This window comes from Meriones unguiculatus, chromosome 1 (assembly GCF_030254825.1).
Source record: "Meriones unguiculatus strain TT.TT164.6M chromosome 1, Bangor_MerUng_6.1, whole genome shotgun sequence".
Taxonomy (NCBI): domain Eukaryota; kingdom Metazoa; phylum Chordata; class Mammalia; order Rodentia; family Muridae; genus Meriones; species Meriones unguiculatus.
Window position 1 is genome coordinate 48,177,375 of NC_083349.1, and position 19,196 is coordinate 48,196,570.

At 41.4% G+C, this 19,196-nt stretch overlaps 1 protein-coding gene across 4 annotated transcripts in view; it reads left to right on the plus strand.

Annotated features, from left to right (window-relative positions):
• A1cf (APOBEC1 complementation factor) overlaps positions 1-19,196 on the plus strand; it is a 79,848-nt gene that overhangs the window by 31,319 nt on the left and 29,333 nt on the right. For all 4 annotated transcript variants that reach the window (XM_021650072.2, XM_060388353.1, XM_060388344.1 and 1 more), the window contains 3 exons: positions 6,026-6,160; positions 8,645-8,775; positions 15,164-15,402. In XM_021650072.2, coding sequence (XP_021505747.1) covers positions 6,026-6,160; positions 8,645-8,775; positions 15,164-15,402 — 505 coding nt within the window. The remainder of the gene's footprint in view (positions 1-6,025; positions 6,161-8,644; positions 8,776-15,163; positions 15,403-19,196) is intronic.

Here is a 19,196-nt window from a genome sequence, read left to right on the forward strand (position 1 = left end):
ATGTAAGTAAAAACCGCTGTAACTTGTGACATGTTCTAGTCTTTACTTTGGGCCCTGGTGCATTCACTAGGTGGCACTCTCTGGCACTGAGTCACATGATGGCCTGCACGATGGGCAGGACATAAGCTGTGCGTTTACAAGAAGGCTGCAGAGTCTCGGGATGCAATACAGGCGAGCACTCCCCGAAACACCTACGATTGACTCAGCACACACTTGCTTTTGATTTAGTTTCTGTTTGTTGGGTGTTGAGAGACATTTTGTTGATACCAGAATCTCCAGGACTCCATGTTTATTGATACATTCCCACATGAAAGTCACTACCTGCCGTTCAGCAAGCTGAGACTGCTGGCTAAATGACACCCTGTACAAGCCCACACACACGACCGTGTTGGCCAAGGCCCTCAGCAATCCAAGAGGCACTGAGATGTTGGAGCAATACATCAAGATGCATGTCCAGAAGCACAGGTTCTGACGCAAGGCTCAAAAGAGAGACACGTGATTCACAGCCCATTATTATACAAACTGCTTTAAAAGATGCGAGCGTCTCTGAAGCCAGTTGGCGCTTTACATGTTCTCTTACATACAAATGAAGATATGTCCAAGAATATGTTGTCTGATTTCTGACTCTCTCTATTCTGGAATTCAGTGTCCTTGTAGACAGCTAAAACCTTTACAAGGTACAGGTTATTTTTTAAAGACAGTTTGCTTCTGAATGCTTCAAACACTGAGATACTGATTTCCTGACACATTCACAACACACATTCCTCAAAGGTAAAAAAGTTTCAAGAGATTTTTATTAAAAGGGTCAATTTGATTTTGAAAAACTATCTTCTATTAATAGCTTAAAATAAAAATGGGACAATTTACCGAGGCCATGGACCTTCAGTAACTTTCAGGCAAATTCTATTTCACATAACTATAGCATATACCCTTCATGGGTTATTTTTTTTTAATGCAATAAGGATAATACCAATACTGCAAGTATAAACCAAAAAGAAAATCCAAATCTAGCCATAGAGGATGGTTACATGCCTCTAATCCCAGTATTCAGGAGGCTGAAGCAAGAAGATAACAAGTCACAGGCTAGCTCTACCTAGTAGTATGTGAGACAGTGTCTCACAAGAGCAAAGTAATAAACTATACCAAACAAGCAACGATCCTTCATATAGAATTAAGGAATACAGCACTGTTGTAGAAAGCAACAAATCTACATTTTAAGTATATCTGAAAAAAAGGCCTCTGAGACTTGCCAACATATAATGAGAGACCAGTAACGCAGGCAGAATATAAAAAGAAATACTGCCGAAACAAAAACTTTTAGTCAGTCTTGCAAGTTGATAGCTGGGAAAATATACTGGAGGCTCATAAGCCTTTTCAGGCACAATCTAGATAGATATTCTCAATGTATTGGGTTGATGCTGAGCACCATGAAGAGGTACTGACCCCAAAACCATTGTTCTGGGTGTAGCAGGCTTATGGGAGCTAGAAACGTCACCATAAATAGATCATTTGGCCAGCATCTGTGTACAAACAGCCAGGTAGAAAAAAAGATAAGATCCTAAAGCAATTTGGTTAGAAAAGATGCGTAATTTCTTCTCAGAGAGAAGAAAGTACAAAGAACAAAAGAGAGGCAGAAAACTTATTACAGACAATATTAAAATCCTCAAAGTCATTAAAATAATTGAAATTAGTAATGAATGGGGGAGGGCCATTAAGTAATGATTTCCCTGTTTATAAATAGTCTCTCACACAAGGAGAACCACCATCTGGTCTCCCCATTTGATGAAGTTGGGAATGAAAGTAGGCATAGCAACATGGAGAGCAAAAGGCTGATTAACCTGAGGGGGAAAATAAGCAAAAACAAGAGGTCTTCAGTATAGTGTTGCCTGCAATGAGTTAAACTGTTGGAATTTTAGACAATTTATGTAACATTTCTGAACCCTGTTTTTCCCCATAAAATGATTCTGTATAGGCTAATAATGAACGAAGCATGGAAAACAATGTTTTAACTAAAAGCATGGTCTTAGGATTCACTTGGTTCTCTGCCATTAATACTATGCTCATGGGTTTCAGTGCACTCTGTGTCTTGAATGCCTCATCTTCACAGGCGGAGAAGATTGAGTTAACACATTTGAAGCACTTTTGTAGTGCTCAATTACAGTGAACTGATGTTTTGCTGCCATTATTTTTGTGTGCAAATAACAGAAGGTAATTTCGGCTAGTTAAACGGAAAAAAAATCTTATGTTAAGAAGTACTGAATCTTAAAAATTTTGGGCTTTTTAATTTAAAATCTTTTGAAAATTTCATAAATGAGTACTGGTATTGACATTATTTCTACCCTTTTCTCTCCCCCTCCAATCTCTTTCATGTTCCCACCCACCCCTGACTCTCTCTCTCAAACTCCTAATCACTTTTTCATTATTGTTATTGATAATAAATATGTAAGAGATAGATAGATTATATTTAGATGATAAGTAGATATCATACTGAATCCATTTAGTGTTGCTCATCTGTACGTGTATTTACATTTCACAAGGATCCAGATGAAAGTTTGGATGTTGAGAGCTAGGTTAAGGGGAAACTCTACTGGATGAAACCCAAAAGCACATCACAACTTTATAATGATGAAAAAATGCTGAGCATCATCGCCAAGTGCTCAGCACTGAAGTTTCAACTATTAAAATTTTGTAACAGAAACTCAATTTTATTACTATTAAAACCATGGCTGTCCTAGTTGCCAGAAAAGCTAGAAAAGCAAACATCTGACATTTTTAAAACCCCCAGAAGATATTTTTTCCCAAATGTACAAAAAGCTCTGATGTGTGGTGGGCCAATTAAATGCTTTACTTTCAGCATTTATTCTAAGACTTATTGCCCAGAATGGGCAATATTAAACAAAAATTATCTGGTTTTATCCAAGGTCAAGAAGATGGTAGCCATAATTTCATCATGAAGAACTTGAAATATCTGTGGAGGAGGAAATTCCAGACACTCTTGACATAAACTGAGTTACTAGGCAGCCTCAGCATGCAACACATAAAAATGAAACAGGGTTCTCGATAGAATTGAGTCTTTGATTTTTAATTAGGCAGTTGAAAGTTTTCTGCCTACTTATTGGGTGCAGAGACAGAAAAGATTTTACAAACCTGATTATTAAGAAAGGCAAGAGTTCCCAGAGCTTAGTAAACATCCTGTCGCTTTTTAAAAGCCTGTAAGGAAATATCTCTAGTCTGTTTTTCGAAACTATTAATATGTTTGGGTTACTGAGGAGAGTGAGGCCCTGGGAATACCAAGTAGATGGGGAAAGCACAGTTCTAGTCTGGCTTTACCTATTTTAAACTTCCCAACTATAAAAATAGGGCCTGAAATATCAGCCCACTGTCCTTTCAGAGTAATGGACAGCTATTCTGACCCCATGACTAATGCCCAGAGCCTGCTTCAAATTGTTGTGGACTTCTCCTGCTGGCACATTCCAAGCCTGGTGGGTGGTTCCCAGGGCAAATGCTCCCCATTGCATAAACTTTGGGGCATCTCTAAACTGGTTGGATTCTGCAATTCCCAAGACTATTATTGGGCAGTTTTTTTATGTGTTTATAGAAACCACAAAAACACAATTAATAAGCTTCTGAACCACATAAGCAAATGGAACTCTCAAACCCATAACATATACATCATTGTTTTTAGCAACTACAGCAATCAAGACAATAGAAATTAAACTTCAAAAGGTCAACCTGCTTGTTGCTTACTTATTATCAATTCAGAGGAAACTCACAAAATCCAAGATTCCAGAAGAGCTACTTTGTCATTATGGAATATGAATTTGATTTTCTCAATCTGAAGGGTAAAAATATTGGCCAAATTTATGCTGGTATTATAATAATTATGTAGGTGTTATCAATACCTGAAATGCACAGGAAAGAATAGAGGAGAAAAAGCCATCACCCAAATGGCAAGATTTGGGCCAGGGAAGGAATGGTGATTAGCATTAACAATATAGCCCTTTGTATACAATAAGTGTGAGATATGTTCTCCCCAAAATCTTGTGTACTTGAATGACTGAAAATTGGAAAGTAAGGCAGGGCAATTTCTGCTTACTGGCAAGACATTTTCATATGTTGAGTTTAATGTCTGGGTTGGCTGTAAGTTCCTAGGCTTCCCAATATCAAGGCCATACTATATAGAGATTACGCTGATGAACTCAGGCTGACTTTCTGTGTTCAGACCCTGACTTCTCTAGATAACAACCTTATGACGTCAGCAAATTACTGTCTGACCTTGTATCTTCTGTAAACTGGGACAGGGATGGCTCCTGGGCCACAGCACTGCTCTGAGGCCAGACCACTGGCGTGCAGTTGATATCCAGGTATTAGTTAGGAAACCAGAACAATGAAACTTTGACCATCTTCTCAAATGTCAACTTGATGTGTTTAGAAAGGTCTTGGTTGAGAGATAGGTGGCACATTCTTAGGGCAGGGTATGGTACCTGCTGTTTTACTAAAAAGATGAAATTCACCATTTGTCTGGTTTGTTAATGATGTCAAAGCACTGCTGCTCAGGTGAGAATTTGGAGTAAGAAGAGACAAGCAGTCTGTTGCTACGCTTGTTCTACAACACCATGCATCCTGGCACCAAACTGCCTGATAGTGTATCAGTGGTGACTTTTGTGATGAATGCCAACATTCGGCCCCTTTAAGAGTCACAGTAAAACGTGAGGGTCTGGAGTCCTAACTGTGCTGGAGAGCAGTGTGGCTTCTTCATCTTCCTCCCCCCCGCCCCAGCAAATGAACTTCAGCAGACAAGGAGCACTGGATGGTGTCCACGCTTCAGCCTTTAACCCCTAGGAAAACAAATTGTTGCCGTTGAAGGAAAATGCCAGTGGCACTCTTCTGCAAAAAGAACATCCATTAGTCAAGAGGGAAATATAGAAGTAAGTTCTATTTGGACCGAGCACACCACTTTTCCTCACATGAAAAGGCAACATTAGGAACATACCCTGCCATCCTATCATCTTTGGAAGCAGACTTAAATCCTTCTGCAGCTCTCCCCCAAATTAGCCAGTTCACATCCCCAAGCATTAATCTTCGTGTTTTTCTATTTAGAGGGTCTCCACATCCCCGGCTTGGCTTAGGAATTACAGACAGCTGAGCACTGACTGTGGGCCAAGGGCCAAGCCTTGCCTGTTTGAGGCAGGTTGCCCTCTCTACAAAGGCTGCTGCTGCCCCTGCCTTGCATGTGAGAACACTAAGTAACTGAGAGGTTAAGCCGTTTACCTAAAGCCCCTCAGATGGTGAGTGACGGGTGGAGTCAAAACACTCCAGGCTAATAGTGCTGCCACGACACACAACCCTAACGTTAAATCAGAGCCAGGATCTCATTTAGAGTCAGTTCACTTGCTGATCTGCCTCTGGGACATTTATACAACAGTAAGTCAAACTATCTCCTTAATTTCTTTTTTAGTTTAATAGATTTCATTTTTTTTTTACAATTTATTCATTTTGTATCCCAGTTGTAGCCCCCTCCCTCGTCTCTTCCCAGTCCCACCATCTCTCCCACATCCTCCCCTAATTGCTAAGAAGCTGGGATTCAGGTATTCTACCACAGTGCAATGAAATGACAAAATAATAATTTCCTAAAACAAAAGACAAGCCACAGAGCCACAGCCTTTGACTCCTTCCCTAGACCTGTGGTGGGTTCTGAATCACCCCTCCGTATTAGGGTGCATACTAAGACATCATAATTGATAAGAAATGGTGTAACTCTACCCTGGAGTAACTTCTATTGTTCAGCACTTTACAAGCGTCAGCCATATTTATCTTGAGCAAGCCTTGGAAGCAGAGAAGTGCTACGACACACGCAGATGAGCCTTTAACCTTTGTCTTCTCTCTGGTCAACTATTATTACTTGACAATGACGAATATTTCCTAAGATAGTCATTAAATTAAAGGATTTTTAAAAATAAAAAATAAACTAAAAATTTTGTTGTCATCTGTTCTCCCTCATACACCATTCTCCCTGGGTACACAGGAAAATGGACAAAGAAAATATGGCGGTCCTCCTCCAGGCTGGGACACTGCACCTCCAGAAAGAGGCTGTGAGATTTTCATCGGGAAACTTCCCCGGGACCTTTTTGAGGATGAACTCATACCATTGTGTGAAAAAGTGAGTCCAAATTTAATTTGTTCTTTCAGAAGAAAAATATCATTCTCTTTAGTTTGCTTTTACTGCTTTCACCTTTCTTTTACGCCTCTGAGTGCAAGGCATGTGTATGATGTCTGTGTATTTATGTGCATGCATGTGAATGTAAATGAAGGCAACAGAGTACATGTGTGGGAGTCAGGACAGCATGTGTCTGTCTACAGACACTTTATTCTATTTCATTTGAGTCAGGCCTCTTCTTGTTCCTTACTGTAAATGCAAGGCTAGCTGGCTTATAAGCACCCAGATTTCTCCTGTCTGAGCCTCCCATCCCTGTAGGAGCCTGGGATTCCAGATGTGTTCTATTGCATCTGGACTTACAGAGATGCTCATGCTTGTATGGAAAGCACTTTACCTGTACCATCTCCCTAGTGCCCAGTCAATGTTTCTCTCCCAAATTCCACACATCAAATATGTTAAAATCTTCCTAGCTATTAGTGACTGTCCCCTCATCATTAGTGCCTTTGCCCAGCTCTTTGTCCTTGTTGAACTGACAACTTGAATTCTCAAATTCATATCTTTTCCCCTAATCTCTTTGCTGGCAGCTGAATCACTGCAAATGTGTAGTAATCTCTCATCGATAAGATATTTACTCCAATTTGACATCTTTTTTTTTTGTGGGGAACACATTTTATTTATTTATTTATTTTTTTCAATGCAGTTTATTCAGGAACCTTGAACAATCATCGGACCCTGGGGAAAGCCAGCCCACAGCTTAAATAGCCTCTGGGTAGCCAACCCCAGCATGCCACGTGGGCAATGCAGATAGGTCCACATACATGGAAGCAAGCCAGATCCTCGGCCTTAGCCAAATGTGGAGTTGTTTGTGACAGAGAGCACTCACCATCGGGAAGGTGGAAGGCGGAAACCAGCTCCATCTTTAAGGCGCGGCATTACGCAGCTCTCTACAGTTCCCCCTTTTTGTTTTAGATGCATCAGGCAAGAGTAGAGGTCTGATCTCTGATATTAGAAATAAATTGGGACTTTGTACCGATGTTCATTTAAATGTCATCCACCCAAAGAACATCAGACCCGTCCGATACCTTTTTCTCAGAGGTGGGACCTTAATATGACTTTATACAGCATTCCATATAAGAAATTACGCATGTTTGCCATGGCTTAAATATGTATAAATATACATATTGACTTAAATATACATCTTGACTCAAATTTTTCTTCTGCAAGTAGAACTGATTGTCTTACTTAATGCACAGAACAGATTAAGAACATGGCTATTCAGTGTCCTTACATGATTCCTAAGGAATACGTTTCCCTAGTTGCAAATGGCATCTTGATATTAAATCCAAAGTTGTAGAAAGAACACAACCTGAAAGTTAATTTGTAATACGCTGTCGGGTGTACTTTTTCAGCGAGCACATTTTGTATGAGAATTTGACTCTTTTCCCTAAGTGACAAAAATAAACTGTTAACATGTGCAGCCTCTAAATCAGGACCACTGATTTTCTGCAAAAATTCCCAGCTGAAACACCAAATTTCCTGAGAGTGGGAGACACGTGGAACAGGTAAAAACTTAGGTCACTCTTTCACCGAAATAGAAGTTCCTCAGTGAGTTCTTTGAAGCTCAGTAGAGTATGGTTAAGCAGTGAACATCCAAGCACTGAAGAAATGTGAGGCTTAATGGCATCTCTTCCCACATACCTATTGTGTGTATTTGCTCCACCCTGCTTACAAAAGCTAGGGTCAATCGACTGCCTAGTCTGACTTATTCAAGATAGTTGGAGTGCAGAAGGAGACTAAGGGCAACCAGGATGGATGGAGAGCAAGCGCTCTTTTGCTGTGAGGTCCTCTATCAGTTGTAGTGAAGCTAGCATCCATTTTCAACAGAGAAGCTGCCAAAATACGACCGCCTATAAAACACGCTGAATTCATTCCGACATCACAGCAGTGGGGAAAAAAAAAAACAGCCAGGAAGTTGGTCTAGCAAGGTCCCAAAAGAGTATCCTTGTTTCCTGTTTTAAAGGTCAGTAACAGAGCATAACCAAATAAAGGTCAAAGCATGGAGACGTTAGGAGACAACTCAGAAGGCACAGGCAAATCTATCAGGAAACTGTACTTCTGATGACAAATGCATTTTTGGGTCCCCAAGACATTACATAAATCTCTAGATAGTTGTATGACAAAAGGTCATTTGCTCAGCCAAAAGCACATTTTGTTAGCTGAGGCTGAAATGCCATTTGTCTCTATTTTCTTTATTTAACTTGGCTTTTCCCATGAGTTAGATAATTAATCTGAAGCCAGCGCAAAAGTATGCAAACCATTCCTCAGGGATACAAACGTCAAACCTGGCAGGAGGCAGTCCAAGCAAGCATTGTGTATGTGTGCCTGCGGCTGTGTGCATCTTTGTATATGTGTGTCACACACGCCTGTGTGTGTACTCTTGGAAGTATGTATATGTAAATAGTAATGTTCTGTTTCTATTCACTCCAGATTGGCAAAATTTATGAAATGAGAATGATGATGGATTTTAATGGCAACAACAGAGGCTACGCGTTTGTAACATTCTCAACTAAGCAGGAAGCCAAGAATGCAATCAAGCAGCTTAATAATTATGAAATTCGGTAAGTTATTCACCTGCTGCGCTGAAACTGAATCCAAAGTGCACCTGCATCTGTTTTCTATCAAGTCAGAGCATGTGCATAAGCTAGCCAAACCAGGAATAAAATGCCAGATCTTTCTCTGGTAAAAATGATCTGGTTAAACATTTATTTAATCTCAATACTGTATGGGCTAATAAAAGTTTACAGAGATAAAAAAAAATTATTATTTAACTAATTTCATCAATATATACTGAATATTCTGCAATATATTAGAAATATATCAAGTTATCGACTGTTCCCATAGGACACAAATATAAGTTTGAATAAATAACTTGAAAACATAAAACCAAGGAGAGGTAGCATTTGCGGAGAGAATGCTACTGGAATTTGGTGGTTTTAAGAAAATGCTTTATGAGAAAGTTAAAATTTCATCTGATATTTGGATAAAAAATTCAGTCAAGAGAGTCAGACCCTAAACAAGGTTGTATTCAAAGAAGAGAAAAAGCAAAAAATCAAGTACAGAATTCCTAAAATTAAAATAAAGTTGATGTTTATTGTGTTTAAAAGACAGGAAGAAAAATCCAGAAGGGAAAAAAGAAAAAAATAAATAAAACAATGAAAGATAGTACAGTTGTAGAATATTATCCCTGCTGAAGAATCTGAACTTACTTGTATAAAAACCTGGAATTGGAGGATAATTTTAATTGGCTTAATGTGTTTTAAAGCATTGTTATAGCTGTTGGGTACACAGTGAACTACAGCGGAGCCGGGGCTGAAAGATGGAAAACATGTCAAAGGCTTAGGCACATTTCAGATCCAGACAAGGAGTGACAGTGGCTGTGTGAGAGATCTCAAGAAAAAGTTACAGAAGGGTGAGAAACCAGACACACTGCAGAAGCTGGAAGAGGGGACAGGATGACTAGCTATCACGTTTAACGTGTGAGTGCATTTAGAATCGGGGGAAATAACGTGAGATTTGGGTCCATGCATCTGTGAGAGTGGGTGTGCCCTTGGGAGCAGGGGGAAGCAGGAGGCCTAGGAAGTGTTCTGTTTGAGGTATGTGACCTGAAAGGTGTGCATTAAACACCTCAGGCGAGTGGAGGCAGGAGAAGGTGCACAGTTACAGCATTCCCACAGCATTTAAAACCATGAGACCCCAGGAGGACTCCATGACACAACCCATGATGTATAACCAATGATCTGTTTTTTAAGACTGTCTTTCTAAAAACACAACTTGGGACAAAACCTGTAGTAAACCTTTTCTTAAAGAAAGCCCTGGGCCACCTGGGAGAACGAGTAACAGTAGTGAAACAGTAAAATCTTTGGGTCAACCAAGCTGCACTTCAGGGCCAGCAAGCAGTTGCTTCTTTGTGGCTCAGTTTCATTTGTTTAACGATTACTTTATTCATATTATTCGTATGCCTATGTATAGGGATGTGTCTGTGTGTGTGTGTGTGTGTGTGTGTGTGTGTGTGTGTACATGTATGTGTGTGCCTGCATAGTCCAGAGGAGGGCATCTGATCTCCTGAGGCTGGACTTACAGGAGGTTGTGAGCTGCCCTACATGGATGCTGGGAACCAAGTTGGGTCCTTTGCAAGAACAGTACATGCTTCAAACACTGACCCATCTCTCCAGCCCTAACTTTCATCTATAAAGTGGAGATTGTATCCATTTCCCAGGTTTAATTGTAGAAATAATCCAGAGTTTGAAAACTCAATGCAGTGTTTAAAACAGAGCAGCCAAGAGATGACAAAAGTGGCCAAGGTTCAGCTCCAAGACTCAGTTCCCACATTTATCCCTTTTCTGTAATGCAGAGGAACCTTAAAATTGACAGAATCTTAACTTTGATAAACATGGACAGAGAGGCCCCTGTATTGTCCCCACTTCTTATAAGGAAGTACATTACATCACAAAGCATCCTCATAACTCTGAGAAGAAATCAATAACTAGCTCATTTTTTCTTAAGCTCTTTAGCTACATGAAGAATGAGTGGGTGTGGCAACCTTTACTGTCCACGCTGCTCAGTTCCAAGGTTGGGTTCGAGAACAGAACGAGGGGAAGACCAAATAGGTCTCTCTCCCAACCTGCTTCTATGGACCTAAAAGCAATCTGTGTGATGTGCAGAAGACTGGATTCACCATCAGAAGACCTGGGGGAATTTTTTCCTTTGGTAAAAACCTCTGACTCCTTAGAATATCACTTCTATCTCCGCACTTAATCACGTCACACAGAGATGTTAGAAACATCATACAAGAATAGTATACACTGGCAAATCCGGAAAGGGTGTTGTGAAACTATAATTTAACCTGCTTTGTTAATGTCACAGTTATAAAAAAAAAAAAGTCAGTTTACAATAATGAAACCACAAATGAAAACATTGCAGGGGGCTGGAGAGATAGTTCAGCGGTTAGGCACACCTGGAGCTCTTGCAGAGGAACTGGGTTCAGCTCCCAGCATCCACGTGGAGAATAACAACTGTCTGCAACTCCAGTTCCCAGGGCTCTGACCTCATCTTATGACCTCACAGGCACTAGACACAGACATGGTATACATACGCATCTACAGGTACTCACACAGACACATAAATTAAATAAATATTTTTAAATAAATTATACCATTTCAAAAAGCATTCAGTTAGATTAAGGTAGCCACTCAAACAGAATTTACATATCATATAATTTATATATATATATATATATATCATATATATCTTACACACACATATATAGGATACACACACACACACACACACACATGGTTTCAGGAATGGAAAGATTCCCCACTCCTTGGTCTATGAAACACATTATCAGTAAGCTATTCCAAAGTAGCTTTTAAGTTGAAATGTACATGGAATTGGCTGTGTTGGAGACTGACAGCTAGATGTGTCTATTCAGTCCACAGCTACCCACTGGGACCTACCAACGCAATTGAAAATAAAGAGGGTATTAAAAAGAAATACCATCCTGCTACCAGGATGACTGTTCATTGGCAGTGTCCTCAGAGAATCTCACTATCCTTTGTATAAAGCAGACAGAATTACCTGTATCTCACAGGGTATCATGAAATTAACAAAGATAAGGTGCTCAAAATCTCTGTAGCTCAAAGGGTCAGGTGCTCTGTAAACTGACTGGGAGTGACGAGGGGGAGGGAAAATATGATAAAATTTTTTGGAAAGAGAAAGTGGCCAAGATCACAGGCAAATCTCCAATTGGAAGCCAAAGCAAGGTAAAGGCACAAATTAAGGGGATGAGATAAATTTAACACGAACTTGTCAAGAAGAGACCACAAAGCTACCTCTATGACTTCCACTCTGCCTTGATCAGTCTGCCAGAGAGAAAACCTTTCTTCCAGAAAGGAACAGTAAGTTTTACTTTGCTGTCAGCCACCATTTCTCAGGGGATGGATGAGGCTATTACCCAGAAAAGACCCACAGTTATCACATCGCCTTCCTCCCCATCAAATATTCACTGAGCACCCTCTAAATGCCTGGCTTCTGGAGACATTAAAGTCATGTCCTTAGCTTGTGAGAAATTGTGTTTTATCTCCAGGCAATTCTGGGAAAGGATGTTGACCAGCCATACGCATTTAGAAACTCTAGACTCTCCCCTGCTAGCAACTGATACCAGAACGGCACACTAACCACAAATAAATAAATAAATAAATAAATAAATAAATAAATAAATAAATAAAATTATCTGTAAGTAAGTGAGAGAGGTATTCGTGTTTTCCTAAGTAAAATTTAAGATACGTATAACTAGGGGCTAGAGTGTGCTTGCCTTGCATGCCCAGGGCCTGGGTTTTGATCCAGGCACCCCACAAGCCAGGATGGTGCTACACAATAACAATCTCAGCCCTTGAGAAAGGGGGGAGCAGAAGAATTAGTTCAAGGTCATAGCTGGTCATGTGGTGAGTTTGGAGGCATCCTGAGATACATGAGCTCCCAACTGAATGAAATAACAAAACAAGCAAACACACATAATGACAGGAGGATGGCATTATCAGCGGCCCCTCCCCGAGAAGCCACATTCTGTGGAGAATGTTGGGAGAGTGAGGTGGGCTTGTCAGTGCTAACTCCTGCCCTCCCCTCCGTTCTTTGGCAAAGGTGAGCAATGACCAGACAGTGACCCCAGGCAGGTCAGCACGCCTGCCCCACAACAAAGTGTCACCAGTTTCAAGAAAATCAGCCTGGTCTCCCACTTGCCTAGAGAAAAAGACCTTTTACTCATGACACATAAGGAGTTTTTGTTAAGGATACCTCACTCTTTTCAGTAATGTCACATTTCTTATAAAAATCCAGCCTAATGTTTAAGACATAGAAGATATCAAAAAGTAAATGGTAAAAAAAAGTTAAAACTATTCATCCACAACCCTGGTGCCTAAAATATGTTAACATTTGATTGTGTCTTCAGATTTTCTACATATTTTTTAAAAACTGAATGGCCTCTTGTACTTCTTCTTATAGTCTTAAATAAAAACTGAGCAGTGAAATGTAAGGTACTTCCTAGCTTCTAGATATTCTTCTGTGTTGCTTTTGTTAGTGGCTGTAGAGCATCCTTCAATGTGAAAGCCCATCTTCCGTTTCCTAGAGTGTCTCATCCAGAGGCCACACTGTCCACTCATAAGAGACCTTTAAAAAGGAAAAGGCATTTTTGTATGACCTGACAATTATTTGTGGCACTAAGTGGTCAAGAACCAGGGGTAGAGAGGTGGCTCAGTAGCTAAGGGCACGTGTTGCTCTTACAGTTGATCTGGACTTGGTTCCCAGCACCCATACAATGGTTTACAACTGTCTAAAACTCCAGTCCCAGGGGACCCAAAACCCTCTTCTGCACACACATGGGCCAAATACTCATACACATAAAAATAGGAAAGCCTTTTAAAAGAGCCAAGGATAATATATTATGATACACAATGAAGCAAAGGCCAGGCCAAGAATATGTCATCTCAGCAAAGCTCTGCATCCTAAGGCCCTGCATATTTCCAGTTCAGATGATGTTCTGACTGATGGTGACCATCTTCATACCTGCGGCGTGGGCCTCACCTGTTTGCTGGGCTCTATCCAAAAGAGGCACTGGTTAGTCAACAGTTATGTGCACTTAAAACTTGTCAATCATCTGTAACAATGAAGGCATCCTTCATCTTACTGATGGGCAACTCTGCAAAGGAGGATGAACGAGGCCCCGGGGTCAGTTGCACCTCTCAGAATCAGTAAGACCTTAACCGAATCACTGAATTTCTTGGAATCTCAAGTTTATTGTCTAGACAATAGAAATGACACCTATTTTGCTCATCTTGCAGGCTCTTTTCTATGGGACAAATAAGGTAACATAAGAAAATCTGATACAGACAAGAGACCATCCCCGTTTTATTTTGTTTGATTTGTGTGTGTACATGTGCACAGGAGTCTAGTAATTAGTTCTGGCCTCCCAACATGCGGGTCCAGAGATGGAACTTGGATCTTCAGGCTTATTACAAGCACCTCTACCTACTGAGCCACCTTGCTAGCTATGTGTAATTTTGGTTTTTTTTTTTTTTTGGGGGGGGGGCTTTTAATGGTAAATAATCAGAAGAGCTTCTCAGCCTGGTGATAGTGTACATGAATCATGAAGAGTGGCAAGCCCCAGTGACACAGGGGAAGAAGATGAAGTGAGGAGCAGGGCCCAGTAGAGCTGTCTTGGTACTGGGACATCCCGAAGAGGCGAGAATGGATGGCAACTGGTGAACCCACATCCAGTCTAAAGAGACCAGGGACTAACCAGTTTTTCATCTGTTTTTCTTTCTTAAAAAGTTCAGAGGTCTATGTTGCTCAGGCTAGCCTATCAAATCTAGCCTCAAAAATTCCTCCTGTTAAGGATCCCAAAGAAGTCAGGGCTTCCAAAGCCATTAACAATGTGGCATAAAAATGAATTTAAATTTTTCTCGATTGGAAATCTTTTTGGCTTTTATATAGCATTAAGTGAGCAATCCTTGTCAAGTATTAGGCAGTGAAAGAATCTTTAATTCTGTGTTTTGCTGATGTCCACAAATACTGCAGCAGCTTCTATTGACTAAGCCTTTATGTTTATTTTTATATTTTGTTCATTTATGAAATACACATATAAAATAAAAAAAAAAGTTCAGAGGTCAGGGCTGTGTATATAGCTTAGTCCCAGAATCTGTTTAGCACACGAAAGGCCCTGCTACCACAAAAAAGGGGGGGGGAGGGGTGTCAGTCTATATCTATATTGAAACATCTTCTGACCTCTCTAGAGAAACCACGCTGTCTTTGAAAGTGGAACACATTTGCAGCATCTGTCACCGTGCTCCATTGCACACGGATTCTCACTTTTGAAAATTGCTTTTCTCTCTCTCTCTCTCTCTCTCTCTCTCTCTCTCTCTCTCTCTCTCTCTCTCTCCCTCCCTCCCTTAGCAATGGCCGTCTCCTAGGAGTCTGTGCCAGTGTGGACAACTGCCGACTGTTTGTGGGAGGGATCCCCAAAACCAAAAAGAGAGAGGAAATCTTATCAGAGATGAAAAAGGTCACAGAAGGAGTTGTTGATGTCATAGTCTACCCAAGTGCTGCAGATAAAACCAAAAACCGGGGATTCGCCTTTGTGGAATATGAGACGCACCGCGCAGCCGCCATGGCTAGGAGGAGGCTACTGCCAGGTAAGCCTTGCTCCTGAGCAGTACTCCAAACAGACAGCAGCCAAGGCATGCACTGTTTGAGCTTTGCTGTTGGGCTGCCTTTAAGTTCTTCATCTTGCTTATTGTTCGCACAGTTGATTCAGTTCCCTAAAGATTTACTTATTTATTTATTTATTTCAATTCATTCATTTTGTATCCTGGCTGTAGCCTCCTCCCTCATCTCCTCCTATTCCCACCCTCCCCTCCCTCCCTCTTCTCCCCCTCTGCCCTTTCCCTAGTCCCCTGATAGCGGAGGACCTCCTTCCATTCCATCTGACCCTAGCCTATCAAGTCTCATCAGGGCTGACTGCATCATCTTCCTCTGTGGCCTGGCAAGGCCACACCACCATCAGGGGGAGGTGATCAAAGAGCTGGCCACTGAGTTCATGTCAGAGACAGCCCTTAGTCGCCTTACTAGCATCCTATGGGCTACATCCGAGCAGGGGGCCTAGATCCTCTCCATGCATGGTCCTTAGTTGGAGTATCTGTTTCTGCAGGCCCCCTTGAGCCCAGGATTGTTTTAGCTCTGTCGGTCTCCTTCAGTTTTCTAAAGATTTTACAGATTTGCTTTGGAAAGTTATGCATTTGTGCATCAGAACTTTGATAGATAACATTCCTACAGAGAAACTTCAGCAAATTTTCTTAAGACTAAACTGTAACCCCAACACTCAGGAAGCAGAGGCCGGAGGATCTCTGCGAGTTTGAGGCTAGCCTGGTCTACAAAGTAAGTCCAGGACAGCCAAGGCTACACAGAGAAACCCTGTCTCAAAAAAACAAAACCAAACAACAAGACTGAACAAATCCATCACAGGTATAGCCGCATGTAGAGTAAGTTCACGGGCTAATTAGAACGGGGCTGGGTTACCTCTCATGGTATAGACACACGCCAGCCTGTGGAACACCATCCCAAGGACAACTAACAGACACGTTTTCATCATGTCTCCCAGTTTCTAATGATTTCCTTCTAACTGAAGATGAGAAGCGTAAACATTCTTCGTCAACACCTCCGCTCAGGCTCTCCCGCCATGCATGTGAGCACCAAGCATCAACTCCATGAATTTAACAACAGCACTGGCTGGGTCAGACCAACACAGGCAAATACTTTGAGGTCCTCGGCTTCCCCTAAACAACTCAGTAAAAGTCAACACAGTCGAGTGCCAAGATGAATTCATGTTAATGGGAGAAGCCATCTAGAGCAGTGGTTGTGAACCATCCCACTACTGAGACCCTTTAATACAGTTCCTCCTGTTGTGGTGACCCCCAACCATAAAATTATTTCATTACTACTTCTTAACTGTAATTTTGCTACGGTTATCAATTGTAATGTACATATCTAATATGAAAACTACCCGATATATGACCCCACCAGGTTGAGGCCCACTTTTCTAGCATGGCAAGTCCTAGGGTACACTCCTCTTATGAAAACTACGAATGAGAGACAGGGTCACAGGAGTGGAACACAACAAAACTCTGGATTTATTTTGCCCTCACACAAATTTTGTTGCTCGTGCCTGTTGTTTTTAATGGAGCTATTGGTTGGACAGAGTGTCTTGAGCTGTCATTCTATCACCCAGCTATGTCCTGGCCCTGCATACATTCTTCCAAAATTAGGCTACAAGGCATTAGACATCACTGTTTTAGGAGACTTCCTCCCCTTCATCTTCTTTTCTTCACCTCCTCTGATTCCCCACATCACCTCCCCCCCCCAGCCTTTTGTCCACTCTCATGCCACACGTGTCCTTTTGCCCTACTCATCCTCCTCGCCGCTTTTTTTAAACCTCCTCTTGGTTTTTTCTCTAGGTTGTCTACTCTACCCACATTTACACCCACTCCCAGACGCAAGCACACACATTCCGAGCTGGGATCCACAGGGGAGGGAAAAACACGGTTCGTGTCACTCTGACTCTGAGTCCCTCCATTTAAAAACACGCGTCCCAGATTTCATTTCTGTGGCTGTGATGGGATACTGACCAAAATCAACTGGGGCTGGAAAGGATTCATTTGGCTTAAAGACTTCCACAGTCCCTCAAAGACAGAATCCTGGAGACAGAAATGGAAGCAGAACACACTTCCTATCTGTACACACTTTCGTTTTCCATTCACCTGTTGATGGATATCGAGGCTGCGTCTTGTTCCTTGATATCGCGAATAAAACAGCAATGAACATGTCGAACATGGAGTCCTTTCAGGACATACCTAGGAGTGTTGTAGCTGGGTAACATGATAGTTCTCTAAGGTTTTCTGAGAAACCCCCACGGTGATTTCCATAATGGTTATTCTAGTTTGTATTCCCATCAGCAGCGAATAAGGATTCCTCTTTCTCACATTCTTGCCAGCTTTCACCGTCCAGTTTCTTGATGTTAGCCATTCCAGTGGTACCTCAGAGTAGTTGTGATACACATGTTCCTGGTCCTAGGGATGTTGAACACTTTTAAAAATACTTACTGGCCAGTTTGGTTCTGTTGATTTTTCGTCCTTTGAGAATTGTCTGTTCATTAGCGCTTTTGTTCATTGGCAATTTGGGGGAGAGTTTAAATTTTGCAGCTTTCTTTACAAATCTTGAGCAGCTTTCTGAAGCGTAGCTGGTGACGATTTTGACCATCCTGTGGGCTGCAATGCTCACTCTGCTGACAGTGTCTTTTTCCATGCAGAAACTTCTCAATTTCCTGTGGTCCCATTTGGGCATTCTTGGGCCAATTCCTGAGCCACTGTAGCTCTGTTCAGAAAGTTCTTGCATACACTTGAGGTGTACGCCCTATATTTTCCTCCAGCAGTTTCAGATTTGTTTTGTTGTTTGTTTGTTTGTTTGTTTGTTTGTTTTGAGACAAGGTTTCTCTGTGTAGCCTGGACTGTCCTCGATTCACTTTGTAGACCAGAATGGCCTCGAATTCCCAGAGATCCACCTGCCTCTGCCTCCCCGAGTGCTGGGATTACAGGCACGTGCCAACATGTCCAGCTCAGTTTCAGGTTTTAAATTAAGGTCTTTGATCCAGTTTAAGTTGATATTTTTTTGTATAGGAAGAAAGACACTGATCTAATTTCATTCTTCCAAATATCCATTTTTTCCATCACCACTTGTTGAACAGGCTTTCTTTCCTTATCCACCCCTACCCCTGCCCTGCCACTGCTTGTCTTTGGCCTCTTTGTCAACAATTAGTTATTAATGGGTTTGTCACTTTATTTCTGGCTCCTGAATTCCTGCACATATTCTTAAGTAAAAAACAAAACAGTATTAGGGACACTCCTCCAAAAATGTTCAACATTTAGATGCTAGCTTCCAAGTTGAGTAAGATTGTGTTAGACCCAAAAACTGCTGAATTTAGTGAAGTGATGGATGCCTTTCCATGTTGATGCTTTTTCATAGTGTTCTAGATAGTGGCCAAGTCTTCTGAGTCAAGGGCACAGACAAGGAGTGTCCTTAGCCTCTTCGTGACCTGGACTTAATATTTTCCATTTCATTCAGTTTTGTCCACTACTGTGCATCAGGTGGGTGCCTAGTGCCTGTGGAGCCAGAAGAGGGTGCTAGATCTCCTCAAATTGGAGGTAACAGACAGTTGTGAGCCATTCTGTAGGTTTTCCGAGTTGAGTGCATGCAGAAGAGCAGCAAATGCTCTTAACTGTTGAGCTATCTCTCCGGGCCCAGCTTACTGTTTTCATATGGTTTAGAGTAAAGGACAAATTTCTACGGGTGGATTAAGATACCCACTCTACCCAGTAATTGTTTTAAAATCTTGTTATTTAGCACAGCCTGACCTCAAACTTAAGCGTCACCTGCC